This window comes from Plectrocnemia conspersa, unplaced genomic scaffold (assembly GCF_051122295.1).
Source record: "Plectrocnemia conspersa isolate PC_06_02 unplaced genomic scaffold, ASM5112229v1 ptg000002l, whole genome shotgun sequence".
NCBI classification, from domain to species: Eukaryota; Metazoa; Arthropoda; class Insecta; order Trichoptera; family Polycentropodidae; genus Plectrocnemia; species Plectrocnemia conspersa.
The window spans coordinates 22,639,640-22,655,050 of NW_028277166.1; the positions used below are offsets into that span (position 1 = coordinate 22,639,640).

Consider the following 15,411-nt stretch of genomic DNA (forward strand, 5'->3'; position numbering starts at 1 on the left):
GATAAAAAATAACTGTGATTATGTAATTACGTAATTTTTAAGTAAAAATTCCAAATTTTGCCTTTAATTTTTTTAGCATAATAATAATTTAAGACTAATGTTTTTTTTAATAATTTAAAATTTCTGTGATTGTAATTTTTATACATGACAAGAGCAAATAAATAAAATACAATAATATTAGTAAGTTATTTTAACTAAAAAATATACATTTATTTATGTCAACATAAAAACCTTAAACTCTAAACAATTAATTGGTAATGTCATTTTGGCATTTTATTTTTATTTCACTACAAAAAGCAACTTTGGATTATTATCAATGAAAAAAATACTACGCCGACTCCAAAGTGATGTCGTTTTTATTTTCGGAATTTCTTGCAGAGTTTGTGACGCTAGCATGGTTTTCATCTTGACTTTCTTCATGATGGTCGGGAACTTCCCAAGAAAATTCGTCGTTGTACTTGTTCTTTTCAAACAACGGGCCTACCAACGATGTCTTCAATACTATACCTGAAAAAAAAATAGTTATCTAAATTATTTTATAAAATAAAGCCTTAATAGAAAAAAATAAAATAATTTTATAGCATTGTAATGATCACTACACAAAAAATAATTATAACATTAAATAAATATAAAAAATAAATATAGTGCACACTTTCAGATCCTAGAAGTAACTCACTACAAAAGAAGTAACTAACTCAATACAAAATGTTTAAAATTATTTATACAGCTCATTTACTTGCCAAAGATTAAACGCTTTCTTATAATTTAAATAACATTAAATTATTATTGTCATTTTTTGCTTTGGATTAATCAGGAAATATCAAGAAGGAGATAAAATTTTAAAAAGCTTGTAAAAAATCAATTCATGTATTAGATTACTATTCTACTTTTCGACTTGTAATGTCTATGATAGAGATACAATTTAAGTATTTTAATAAATTTTGAGATTTTTATTAGCTAATAAATCGTTTTTACGAATCGCCATGAAAAAGTAATCGAAAATGAAAGAATATGCACGTGCATTAGATAATACATTTCAAGGATAAATTCCGAGGCACAGCTGCAACATAAAAAATAATTTAGCACATCAGGTAGATACAATTTTATATTGACTTGAATAAGTTAAAATCATTAAATTCAAGGTGCGTAAATATTGCGATTTGAAGGCAACGACACCTTTTGAAACGGGACAATTAGCATGTACATAAAACGTTAATCGTTATCTTCGAAAAATTGCTATATTTACGTAATAAATTAGATACTATTTTAATAAATATAATACTGTAAAAAAAATCAATAAAGACGATCTTGGATTATTGGAGAGAGATCTAAATATATATTGTTTTTCTATTTCTTTGTCAAGTAAATAAAATAACTAATATTTAAAAATAAATACAAGTGCCATTACTAAAGTTGTCTACGTGCAGAGCATTAAAATTAGTATGATAATAAATACACACGACAATCGATGTTGATTTCTTATGTGCGATATGACAAATACGTTTTCGTTGGTATCGGCAATTTCCCAAAACGGAGAATCGTCATAATATTTATTGTACTCTAAATATCCAGCGTTTGGAGAAATAAGAATTTTTCCTAATGATGAATTTGTTAATTTTAATATATTCTAAATTATTTATTATTTAATGTAAATGATACATACCTGTAACTAAGCCAGTGACTATAGCTAGAGATAGAGTGATTACTAAGCCCAACATCTGGTAGCCTGCTTGCATGGCGCTCGTTCTCGCATCTGTAAGGATCTAAAAGTATTTATTAATGATAGTGTCATACTACAATGAAATTAGGTATTTAGTAGGTGAAAATTTAAAACAATTTTACTAAATGTTTAACATTATAATGAATCGAAACATTTTTTATTGTATACTTACGTCGGAATTCATGGCCGGAAATATTTTGAATAGAGATGTATGATAGTTGCCCTCAGAAGCCAGATAAGCGAAGAGCACCGACAGCAATCCAGAAAACACTCCTGGCATTCCATGTAGGTTATGTACACCGCAAGTGTCTCTCAAGCGTATGGAAGATGTGATCTTTGGCTGAGGGTAGATTTATCAGTTAGAATTTCGTGTGAAATTGCATCTTACAGTGGGTGCGACACAAAAGTTTTCTGACTATGTTCAAAAATACATTTTTCATATTAAGTTATAATTTAAAAAAGACTATTATATTTTTAACTTACATTCAACAGATTGAAGCGAAAGTTTAAAAATGGGTAAAAAACTTTTTGCTAAATTAACAAGCGTGATAATCCAAATATTTGGTTTCCTAGTTTCAGTCAGTCAGTCCTAGTTTGATACCATAAAGCAAAAGAATACCAAGTTGAGAGCTCTTTAGTATTATCACAAAATAATATGTCAGTCCGAGAACTTTTGTGTCGCAAAATTCAAGTATATGATATTACCGAGATGTATTTATAACCGCACACTGACAGAATACCTGCCAGCATTCCAGCTAGCATTGCTCCGAAGGGGTGCACCATCAAGTTGCAAATTGCGCCCACGGCAACCCCTCCAGCGAGTGTCGAGTTCTGAACATGAACCATATCGAATTTCTTCTCGTGGCTGGTGAAAGAGGAAAATATGAAGGCGGTCACCGTACAAGATGCCAGAGATAGATACGTGTTGATTATGGCCCTATACTGCTCATCCCCTTTGACCAGACCCCCATTAAACGATGGCCAAAAGATCCACAGAAATACAGTACCTAAAAAATATTATTAAATGATAAGTTATACAAAATATATATAAATATACATTAGAAAAATACCTATCATTGCAAATAGATCTGAAGTGTAACTAGCTCCTTCTAATTCGTGTGCTGCTGAATTTTCTTTCTTTGGTCTTAGCATAAAACTAACTGCTAGACCGAAATAAGCGCCGAAAGTGTGTACTATGATGGATCCACCGACATCAGTGATCTGTAATAATAATTGATATATTTTTACATAAATAAATATACAATTTTTTTGGGAAATACTGAAGATAGTGATTAATTATAGCAATATTCACCGAATAGAGAGATGGTTTAATTTAATAACACGTTATTTATATCTGTATTTTTTTTCGATATCTTCATAATATTGGTTTGATACTTTGCTAATTTAAAATTAACACATTTAAAAGCAATACATATGAATATATTTCTGAGTATAAATCAATTAAATTTACCAAACCAATTAATAAAAAAAGTATAATATATAGTATTTTTTTATGAAGTATTGAATCAAAATAGTTTTGAGCAGTTAAATAAACCATCTTAAACGAAATGTAAATAAGATAAATACAAATTTTAGACGCTGCATTTAATAGTTGCTTAGTTTATTTGTAATATTTAAATTTTATCTTAAATTTAATCATAATATTAAAATAAACATTTTAATTTTACCCTTTTCAAATTTATTGTTATCATTTTATTTATATCCAAGTATCAAACCATTACTTTCAAAACAATGTTTTTTTTTTCAATTTAAGTCTCAACCCTTTTATTAGTAAGTTAACTTATTATTTTATTTTATACAGTTTTTCATAATTATTTCCGTTGTTATTTATTTATTAATAGTTTATATTGAATGTATAGTAAATTATATAAAAATAGTGATTTTTACCGTTGTTTTGCTTTTTAAATTATAGAATAAAATTTGTGATTTTAAATTATAGAAAAAAATAGTGATTTTTAACGTTATATTATTTAGCTTTTGTGTATTTTTTTATATCAATTCAGAGGCTCTCAGTATTTTTTATAAATTTAATAAAAATATATTTTTTGGTATTTTGTATTAATTCGTACCCTTTAATTTATTAGTAATATTTTATATAGAAATCATTTACATTAAATCAAATTTCAAAAAAGTAATACATAATGCTTTTTATTTAATATTTCTTCAGTTATATATGTAGATATTATATATAACTATATGGTACCTTAAAACAGTGAAAGATTGAACACCGTACATGTACGGCGATACCACTCAAATAGCTTTGTAATGATCACTACACAAAATATTTTTGTTTTGTGTAGTGAAAATATTTATCATAAAATATTTTTTTTTAAAAATGGTACGACTTTTAGTCACAGTTTTATTTTTAAAAATATCACTTATAACCTAAATAGATTTAAGCCATCTCTATGAAAATCTAAAATTACTTTGAAACATGTTTATAATTATATTTTACTAAAATATTTATTTGAACAAGCTTTTAAATCAAATTCTTAGCCAAAAATATTGTTTTTAGCTTTTTTTTAAAATAGTCTAAATAGTCTGCAAAGCTCTTGTACACTAAGCGTTAATTAATTTTGCACTTGTATTTCTTTCATCATTGTAATTAAAAGCATTTTTTTATAATATTGCAAAAAGTATTCTTCGTCATTATTTTATTTTTATAGAAATATTAATTGTGCTTTATTATATTGTTTTGAAAGAAAATCAATATTTTTATTTGTACTTGAATAATGATGTTTTAACATAAAATATTTTTAATATATTGCAATGTATAACCAGGAACTTTAGTAATTTTATTGTTTGTATTTTCTTGTATTCTTAATCTTATGGTATACGCTTATAACAAAAAATATGATATTATGATATGATTTGTTATTTAATAAAATAAATACGTACCTCTAAAATATCGATTACCAAATATTCGTTGGCCGCGAAAACTATTATTTCTATTACTCCCATTATTAGCAGTTGAAGGAATGAAGTTTGACCTAAAACTGCTCCCATCGATATCAACACAGCAGCTGCTGCTATATCAGCTCCTAAAATATTAAACATAAGTTTAAAGATGCCATATTCAGATACAATAAAACATATGAATCTAATTACCCATCAGTGACTTCAAGCTGATCTTTATTTTGCCATCGTCCATAGCAAAGAACCCTCGACATAAAATAGACCACTGGATCATCAAAGCGGCTAGTAGTAGATTAAATCCAACTGCACTATAACCGTATCGTTTTAGGAAAGTCATCAAAAATCCAAAACCAATGAATATCATGACGTGAATGTCTTGAAACACTGCAAGATAAATATGTTTAGAATATGTATTTTTGCATTTTTAATTAAAATAATACCATATTTTAGTCTATCGTTTTGATTTCCGTATGCTTCTTTCCAATATGAGTCAATATCTCTTGCTTTGCTAAATCTAACGATGGCGATGTAAATTATCAATAAGAAACATTGAAAGAATAGACAAACTAGCGAAATTTTAAATCTATACATCATGTGAGCCATGACCGAATCCTTTTTTTGAGAATTAGTTCTGGGAATTTTGTGAAAATATATCTTCTTTGGAATTGGTGGAAGAGCGTTTGTGTCGTTGGCTTGTTCCATTATGACTGGCGTGATATTTTGAAATAAAATGAGAATATATCAGAAAGGTTATCAGATGATCCTGAAGTGAAAATTAGCATTAAAAAGCAATAGCTTGGTGTTATATAGATATTCTCAAAATATCTATGTAAATACATATATATGTATATTTAGAAAGTTAAATAGTAAATATTTTTTTAAGCCCATATTTTATCTTTATAGCTATAGCGTAATACGCAAATTTAGCATTTTATTAAAAATATGTCAACCATATCAAATAAAAAATATAAAAGCAACATTTTTTTTAGCCAATGAATTCTAAAAAAAAATTGGTTAATAAAACCAGTGAAATTGTATAGTGTTATTATTATATTTCTTTAATTATTATATGTTTGTATAATACATTGTGTAGTGTAAAATTATTGTTGAAACACAGCAGTATTTATTGAAATTCAGGAAAAAAAATCTTATATTACTTAATTATGTGAGTAAGTATTTTTTTTAAACGTTATTTTGACTACACTTAGTTTTGTATGCTCTTTCATATCAGAGTTTTTTTTCGACGTATATGTATATCCGAGCGGACGACCATTAAATGGTATCCATTTGCATGTTTAAATAAGTGCAATAAAGTGTTTGTGGTAAATTTCTCTGCTGAACAGAAACTAAAACATTGCGTCTTTTGATTACGCATTTCATATAATATTGGAATTTCTAATTTATACTAAATTTGTATTTATGTTACTATGGTATAAGGTATGTATAAAATAATAACAAAGAGTCTAGTTTGTGTCTTAAAGGCAACAAAGAGTTTAAGATATGTCTAAAAAACAATGCAAACATCTTCATCTGCGATTCGCCAGAGCTGTTCCGAACCAGCATTATAAAAGATGTGACACTTGGTCACAGAAGAGCACGAGACATGAATCAGAAAATCATCTAGAATTATCACAATAATACATTATGACAGATCACAGCCGACAATTATTCAACTCGACACTCCAGCGAAGACTGTTTGACTTCCAAGACCAGCCATTTTAACTCAAACACTTGGTATTGGCATCTACTTTTTTATATGTATATATGTGTTCATTTATTTATATTAAATAAAAAAAGGTTTTCAAGTGTTCAGTTTGGGAACAAATTCAAACCCTTTCGGCCGCAGAAACTCGAAAGATAATAATCACTTGTATGTAATATTTAATTTTTATCTTAATATAAAAAATGCATTTTTGTTATAATGGTAGATTTGCGAATGTCTGCATATCTTGAAACTAATTTAAGGTTAATAAATTTGTTTTTGTTTTAGGTTCTTCATATGTACCCTAAATTTATTTATAAAAATAGAGCTATGATACTACATATAAGGTATGAGATTTTAAATACGTTGCTGATTAGTTAAAAAATTAACTAAAATATACTTGTATCTAATGTTATCTATATGAAAAAATAAATTTAAGAATCGTTTACTTACTTGCATAACTAACGTTCATTTCCCTAGTATTGACATCTTTGACAGAAGCATCGGCAGATTCATGATAACTTCCAAATATTCCATAAAGCACTATCATTGCTATTTGGAATAACATTATAATCATCAACTCCATCTTCATTGAAGAAAATAAAGATTTGAGTGACCCCATCTTTATGTCGTTATTCGAACTTTTTTAATATTTTTGCTAAAAAGAAATAGTGTATTAGTTTGATAGTTGACTCATAGATGTAGATATACATAATTTAGATATGACTGACTTACAAATTTGCTACGGTGATTATTGTTTTTGGAGGCCAACTTCCAACTCATGTGTTCTTCTTAGTACATGTTACTAAAATTATAAAAAATGGCAAATAATGTATTTTTTTATCGCTAACTTATTTAGTGCTATTATCGCATTTATCATGAGACCACACGTTTATAGATTTATATTATTTGTTTAGCACTAAATTTACACAAGTGACGTATCTGTTGTTAAAATATATTCGGAAATATAATATGGTGCTAAGCAATTGATATTTCAATCTACATTTGTCTATTTATATAATATATGATTAAAAAATATGTATATAAATATATTCGACTGTATACTTTATTTATAAAAGAGGCATGCGTAATTTTTTTGTGTTAAAAATATATATTCAAAGAACAAAACTATAGTTCTAGTGTTGTTTGTTAGATCAGAAGGAGCCTGATTAACATATGTATATGTATGCATATATACTAAAAAAAAATAAGATTAACATATACAAAATCTCTACATAAATATAGTTTGTATTATATAATTATATGTATATACAAAACTTTAAATATATAACAAGATTTAACTTCGACGTTAGACCGCAGACCCAGAACGAGTTCATATTTAACTTTGTACAATAACGGAAAGTTTTGTTATTAAGTGTTGCTCGTCTGAAATAATAACAGCGAATTAAGAATAATAATTAATGTTTCGTGGAAATGAATACGCGGTAGAGTACTGTAAATTATTTGGAAGCCAGAGATTTAACTAGAGTTTGAATAGGTACGAACATTGTATGCTGTGTAGATGTTAGTCAATAACTTAAGGCTTGTGTTTGTTTTAAATTGTTATCTATTGATTCAGATTTATCAGTGGATTATGAATGCTTGCTAAAACATTTTGTGGATAATCATGATTAAAACTTTTTAAATGAAACGACATTGATTTAATTAAAAATATTTTGATATGAAAGCTGCACATTTTAAGTTATCTTAAAATGTGTCATTTTCCGTTAAACTTAAATTATCACAGACATAGTAACTATAGGTGGTAAAAAATAAATAATTTTTATTGCATTAATTTCATAAAATGAAACTTTTAATAAACACTATTTTGGTATAATTATTATTAAATAGTAAAAAAGTACCACAAAAGAGTGATTTTGCGAAATTATATGATCCATTACTCAATGGGATATATAAATATTATATATGGTTTTATAAAAAAATAATAATAAAATATCACATGCTTAAAGAAAACATCGGCTAGTATTGGTCAAACAATTATTAATAAAATTAAGTAAATTTAAAAACCACCAAGGAGCTTACTTGAAATACAAGTTTGTTAGATTTACGCATAAATTTGTAATAGTGCTTTTCATACGATGTTGGTTTAAAATCTAGGGTTGATTCCTGAAGCAGAATAAAATTATTATTCATAAAAACTCAGTTGTACAAAAACGCATGATATTTACAAAACATATAAGACTGTTTCTAAAATAACAACTTTATTGATTATTTTCTGATTTCACAACAAATAAACTTCCTTATCCGTGGTAATGTTTTATTGACTTCACTGCTGTTTAAACATGCTATTTAGCTAGAGATATGTAATGCTATTTTTTGATCAAAAAGTACAGAAAGTTATGAAAAAGCAAATGTATTTAATATCTTTAATAAAGTGCATGCAAGAAATACATGCGTCTTACAGAGGCTTTGCCTGACTTGAAAATTTTTTGAAATCTTAAGATTTAAAATAGCGATGATATAAGTACCTCATACTACAACACCTAGAACGTAAGCAATAAAAAAAAAAAAAATAGAAATGTCAGATAATGTAGATTAGGACTTATATGATATATAGTAAAGCATATGTATTTTCATTCCTGACACTAGTGATTATGTTATAAATAAAACTTCCAAAAACAATAAAAATAGTAAGAAAAATAAGAACAAAATGACAATGTTTTGTAATAAAAAGTGACATATATAACTGATAAAAATAAATGCTTTTTTTATACTTTGTATGTTATTTTGTATTTGCAATGTATTTTCGGTTTTCGTTTCAATTGAAACTGAAACACAATAATTGGTTTGATTCCTAAAATAAAAAGCAGTTTTAATTGTCTTTTATTCTATATAATAAAAAGTAAAAATTCAATGAAATTTATATGTTTTTTTTATTTTTATTACTAGTTATTAAAAAAATATTTATACATGACAGCAAAAACTAATTAAGTGTAAGACTCGATACATTCTAAGATTAATTTTTTTTTGTCAAATTATTTTAAGCGTTAATGATGTATACCTTATGTATTACATTTTCAACTAATTTTTCGATTTTATTTATCTTAATATCCCATTCTATTTATTTCTAGTTATTTTTAAAAAAAAAGTTACCTGAAAATTAAAAAAATAATTTCATAAAATATTTTTTTACAATATTTTTCAAGTAATATTGTATTTAAAATCCGACCTATTTAAAATTACTTTAAATTTCACACATTATCTTTAATATTTTAATCTTAGTTTACAGATTTTACCCAAAAAAAAATTATTTAAAAATACAATTGCAAATCAAATATACATTTTTTAAACTTTATTTTTACTCTAATTTGATGATTTAAAAACAATAATATCGGACATGTAACAATATATTATATAAGAATTGTTTTAAAATTTCAGATGAGGATATATCGCTGTTTGATATTTACAATAATTGTATATATATATATCTAAAAATAAGATATATATACAATAAATAATCTTTAATGGATTTATTTTATTTTAAGATTTATTTTAAGTTATTAAATTTGATTAATTAATATTACATTATTAGGTCCAAAAATAAATTTTTTGACGAGATAACAACCGATTTAATAATTCAGATTAAGCAGTAAAATATAATATTCAAATATACGAAAATAATATCCCAGTGGTATAATAATACCTAAAAAACTTGGGTTTGTGTCCCATAAACATATATTAAAGTGTTTATTTTTTGAATTACTACCGTTTCTGGAAGTTCGAAATTAGTGAATTTTATATATTATTATAATTTTAATCAATAATCATATATTTGGTTTTCCTAGATTTCGATAATCTTATGAATGAATAGATAAATAAATAAAATAGATTTGGTCGTGCATAGTAATGAATCGATTGTAAGCTGTAATTAAATTTTATAATTAATAAATCAGACTTTGATTGCAGTCTGGTGTCTCACCACTTACTTAGTAGTTGCAAAGAAATGTCATTCATGCTGCAAAGGAATATTTAAAAAATAAGAATGAAGTGATCAAACGCAATTCTGATTTTTAAGTTTAAAAGAGCTTTTTTAGGACTGTATTTAAAATGCATACTAATACTATTCCTATAAATACGTATTTTATTTACCATTCTAAATAAATGATTATAATTTTAATTCTAAACACTGATTTTGATTATTGTTTTTTTTATTAGTGATACTTAACGATTCCAAAATATGGTACTATATTTTTAGTTAATATATTATTACTGTGATTTAAATTTGCATATAGCATTGACCTATATTCATACACAACTGTAAATAAATATGTTTATACAGTTATCTTTCGCCTGTAATATTTATTATTTATTAACACATTTAGTATCTATTCTTAAAAAATAAAACTGTTTTAAAATTATTTATAAAAGGCACACACTTATGGACTAACCTGGTAATATGTAAGATAAACTTAAAGGAAATCTATCAAGTTCTTTCAGAAACTGCTGCGACCGTCTGGGTATAAGCTCGATGTATGAATGATTGTGTTCAATCATCATCATCTCAAAAAAGCCGCTGTGCAGCATCTGATCCTACTGAAACGATCTATATGTGTAGGTACCATATGTATAAAACGATTCGTATATGTATCTACTATGGTACACATTATTAGCGGCGGCATTATCCAATTTAATGTCTCTTATCCCACTCTATGACGCGAAACAATGCACATTATCTAGAAATGTATCGTCAGTGACTTCCCCCTTTTACTTGGTACATCCGTTGCCGATTTGCAGATTGAGAACATCCTTCGATTAATGCTCTATTCATAGCAAATTGATTGTTGAATAATATGTGTAAGATATAAATTTAATATAGCGGTCATATCGATCATTGATAGCATATCGAAAAAAGCAATATCAAAATATACTAAAATGATTGTTATTAAAAATACGTTTTTGTTATAATTAAAAATATAATCTCAGATAACCTGAATATTAAAACCGTTCCTAGCTGTTCTTGGTACCGGCTTTTTACAATTAACAATATTATTTACTTTTAATTTGACAGTTTTATGACCAGATAGCAGTTTATTATTTTTTATTACAGTCACTTTATTTGTACATACAATATAATCTAAGCTTTTACTATGTTTATATGACTTATCTTTAACTGACTAATAGTTAACTCTTTTAAATGAAATTTTTAACTGTAAGTGGAATCGATATGTAATGCATTTATAATATATACTTTAGTTTCTAAAATTTCTATACTGCATAGGATTTACTAATAATTTAAACTTACATAACTCATGATTCGTTAATTGTACTCTATATATTACATAAAACACGAAGTAGGTCTCGTGCATTATTTAATAATCACTGAATGTTTTTTGCACTTTTAACAATTAACTCCTATTGTACTTTACGCATGTAACATCACACTGAACAATTAATCCCAATTAATCCTGAAGACACTCTTAAAATAGTGTATATCATCCAACTCTAAATTCTTTCACACATTATCATCGCTGAAACTAGATACGATTAATTTAAGAGACTCGCTATTCTTAAGCTCTATATTACATATTAAAACATTTTATAACTAATATTAGAAATATTATATAATACAATAGAGATTTGGACGTATACTACAAACTTAATAATAGTTAATATGATTAAATAAGGTTATTTTTAGGCTAAGAGCAAACAACTATTATATAATACAATTATGAATAATCCTAGAAAATTACTCATTGTATATTGGCCACTAGAGTAGATTTCTCCCGGTGGTGTCCCATTTTAACAAAGAAGCCCCGTTGTTTGCCTTAAATATTAACCCGCTTTTGTATATCACATGCCAAAACTAGCGTTGTCACTAAAGTGTATGCTTTAATAGCATAATAATCAAATTATTACAAGCGTAAATTTTGCAAAAACTTTTTTGACCGTTTTAAAATCCATTGGATGATTCAATTATTAAATGAAAGGGTAGTTCAATTAATAAACTAGATAATTTAATTGACTCTTAATATTTTCAGAAATGATAAAAATTAAAAAATCTCGGGGTTTCGAATTATTTGTTTTTTGTCACAGATTTATACCATGCTGGTAATTTTTATATGTATTTATTACTACAAATTTGATAACATAGTAGATTTTCCCAATGCGTCATGATGGTTAGTTAACGGTAATTTTACAGCTATAAAAAAGACATAGTATCTGAACTGTAAAGATTTTTATATAAATGTAAATATTTCTAGCGTTGTTTTCACATTATATATATTTTATTACCACCATTAACATTTATAACTGTAATTTTAACTTCTATTACCGTTTGCGAATTCCCAAAATATACGCGTTAGAGCGCTACAGTGACGTCACGATGACGTTTCACGCCGGCGCCGAAATCAGTTCCACAAATACTCACAGGCGTCGCTTCATACGCCGCTGCGATCGCGGGATCAGTTAGTCATAGATTGGATGATGCTGGACAATTACAATATATACCGAAATGAGAACAAATCAATACAATAGCTTTAAAAAAAGGTAAGGTTGTTTGGTTCTATAGTAAAAGTCGGAGCGAGCGGCAGCGAGGCGCCTCCAAGACGACGCTAGAAAGAGACGAGTGAATGCTAGAAAAAGACGCAAGATGTGACGTTGACATGGCGCCCTAATGCATGCATTATGGGAATGCGCCTACGGTTTATTGCCGCTAACTACAGAAAATTATAAAACAAATTTGTTTAAAATATAACACACTATTAGTATTGTATTGGGCTATTTTCGAAACACTTGTTTAAGAAATATTATTAAACAAATCATTCTTAAAGTTTTTAGTATTCTTCGGTTAGAAACCACAATGGTTATGTTTATAAAGAGACACCCAGAAGCTCATGCTTAATTATCGAAGTAAAATTTAATAATTTGTTCTAGTTGGTTCAAAAAAACTTTTTTATATTCCTCTAAGTTTCTGTTAGAGAACGTATTAAAAATTATAATTCCAATTAAATAGAGACAAAGTGACATAGAATAAAAAGCTTTTTAGCCCTTCAAGGAAGGGCTACTCTATTTTTATTATTTTTTTAACCAAATCAACCTAGAGTTACATATGTTTGTGGTATATTTTTTATATGTATTTTGTAGTTCTAAATAAAAAAAGTATATTTATAGCAAAAAAAAATCTGGCAATTCTCTAACTAATAAAGTAACATCACAACAAAGTGAATTGGTAATTTAAGTACTGTTAAAAACCTATTTGTTAAGGTAATTTTACAGTTCTAATATATACAGTAAGTTAAATTTATGCAGTTAAGATAAATTTTTTTTAGAATATATTTATTTATATTAATATTTTTAATAATAAGACACATCACAAAATAGCAAATTATAAATTTAATTTACCAATTTTTCACACTAATTATTTTAAGTTCATTGTGGTCAATTTACAATTCTAATAAATACAGATAGTAAACTTTATTTTATTAAATCTATTTTTATTGTTAATTTTACAATATGTTTATTTACATTATTATTTTTTTAAGAAAAGATTTTTTTTTATTTGAATTTTGATAGATATTGGATGCTATAGAAAGTTTAACAGCAAATTAGTTATTAGTAAGAATCTGCAATATTTTTATACAAGTATTTTATTAATATATTCTGTAAAAAATAAGTTTAAAAGATTTTGCAAAATTTAGGTATTTAGAAATCATAATATTGTGCTACAATAATTATTTATTAGTTAAATCACAGATATTAAATGTGAATAAGTTGTGCTTGTCGCCTAATTAAACATAATATATTATTCATTTATATTTAAAAAAGTTTTTAAAGGTATGAAAATAAATACAAAGCATCCTTAAAAATCTATCTGTAGTATATTGCAAAAAATTATATATGATTTTAAAAAAATATATTTAAAGAGTTGTTAAATGCTAAGTTAGGATATTAATCATGCTAATGTGTTACAATATACATACATAAGTTAAATCCAGAAGTTTAACTAGAACATTAAAAAGCGATTATGTATGCTCCTTCTTTGACTAAAATACATTAAAATTATGATTTTAACTTGCTTTTATAACTATAATAAGAAAAAAATTAGAGCAGTAGGCATTAATCACTATTATTGTATGTATAATTGTTATCTTAAATAATAAATAAATTGTATTATTATTGCAATTTAAAAAATAATAAAAAATCATATATGATAAGCATATAAAAATCGAAGATGAACGCTTGTAACTGACCCAAACGGGAACTTAATAAATGTGTCATTTACTTGATAAGCATTTTTTACTGATTTTTATCACATCTGTAATAAAAATAATAACCTTTGTGATAATAATAATTATTAGTTTATAAGTTAATTGGCGTGTCTCCATAAATACTGTGCGCCATCAAGATTTTCATTGTTAGATTATACGAATAAAATTTTAAAAATACATGTTTTTTATAAAATAATTTTAAAATATAATTTATTAATGGGATATTTGGTATAACTGGTTATAAAATCACTATAAATTATTTTAAGTGGCTCCATAAACTTAAAAATAGACTTAGGGTTATATATTTATTTTACCGTCTCTATAAAAAAAAGTTGCGAACTGAACGACTGTTCTGTGTGTACTGACGTCGTGAGGCGCTTGTTGACCCAACTGATAATGCCGAATAATTGACCAAACGTTTGTACCACCAGGTAATCAAGCACGGGCGAATCCTCATGATATTTTGATCGCATTTGCACAAGACCAGTGTTTGTTCGGCGCGTCCGTAAATATTCATTGCTACCAACCCATTGTCCGCGGAGACCTAGGGGTAAACACGCGAAAATGATTGTGCACCAGATAAATCTCATTAATAAACACGAAAGGGTTGTTTAAGTGTGTTTGGACGAACACACGCGGGAACGGGCACTTTACAACGGTCGTTATCTAGGAAGTGAAATGGATGCGTTAGCGCTTGTTTTTAATTAAACCTAAACAAACATTATGGATTAATGTGTGTACTGCACATTTCATGATTGCACATATTATTTACTAGCTGTTATTCAACTTTGCCCGGGGCCAAATTAGAAAGGCATAATCAACGA

General features: G+C 26.4%; 1 protein-coding gene across 5 annotated transcripts; it reads right to left on the minus strand.

The window, feature by feature from the left end:
• Positions 1-177: 177 nt before the first annotated feature.
• Positions 178-15,050, minus strand: Rh50 (Rhesus blood group-associated glycoprotein Rh50). Of its 5 annotated transcripts, none has more exons than XM_088206148.1 (10): positions 14,902-15,050; positions 7,095-7,164; positions 6,813-7,017; positions 4,850-5,041; positions 4,640-4,782; positions 2,791-2,941; positions 2,426-2,727; positions 1,893-2,060; positions 1,664-1,763; positions 178-507 (listed from the first exon to the last, which is right to left on the minus strand). In XM_088206148.1, exons 3-10 carry the CDS (start codon positions 6,979-6,981, stop codon positions 329-331), a joined length of 1,404 nt encoding a protein of 467 aa, XP_088062274.1. In that variant the 5' UTR covers positions 6,982-7,017; positions 7,095-7,164; positions 14,902-15,050; the 3' UTR covers positions 178-328. The 5 variants fall into 5 exon arrangements, with proteins under 5 accessions (XP_088062274.1, XP_088062276.1, XP_088062275.1 ...); XM_088206150.1 differs by lacking the exon at positions 14,902-15,050 and adding an exon at positions 12,652-12,690; XM_088206149.1 differs by lacking the exon at positions 14,902-15,050 and adding an exon at positions 10,769-11,371.
• Positions 15,051-15,411: the final 361 nt, after the last annotated feature.

Bases quoted from the DNA above. Each gene is read 5' to 3' on its own strand.
- Rh50 (XM_088206147.1), bottom strand. From the start codon at position 5,359: ATGGAACAAGCCAACGACACAAACGCTCTTCCACCAATTCCAAAGAAG. The intron at 4,783-4,849 runs GTAATTAGATTC...TTAATATTTTAG, and splicing joins CAGCTTGAAGTCACTGATGG to GAGCTGATATAGCAGCAGCT. The intron at 2,942-4,639 runs GTACGTATTTAT...TTATTATTACAG, and splicing joins TGGTAATCGATATTTTAGAG to ATCACTGATGTCGGTGGATC.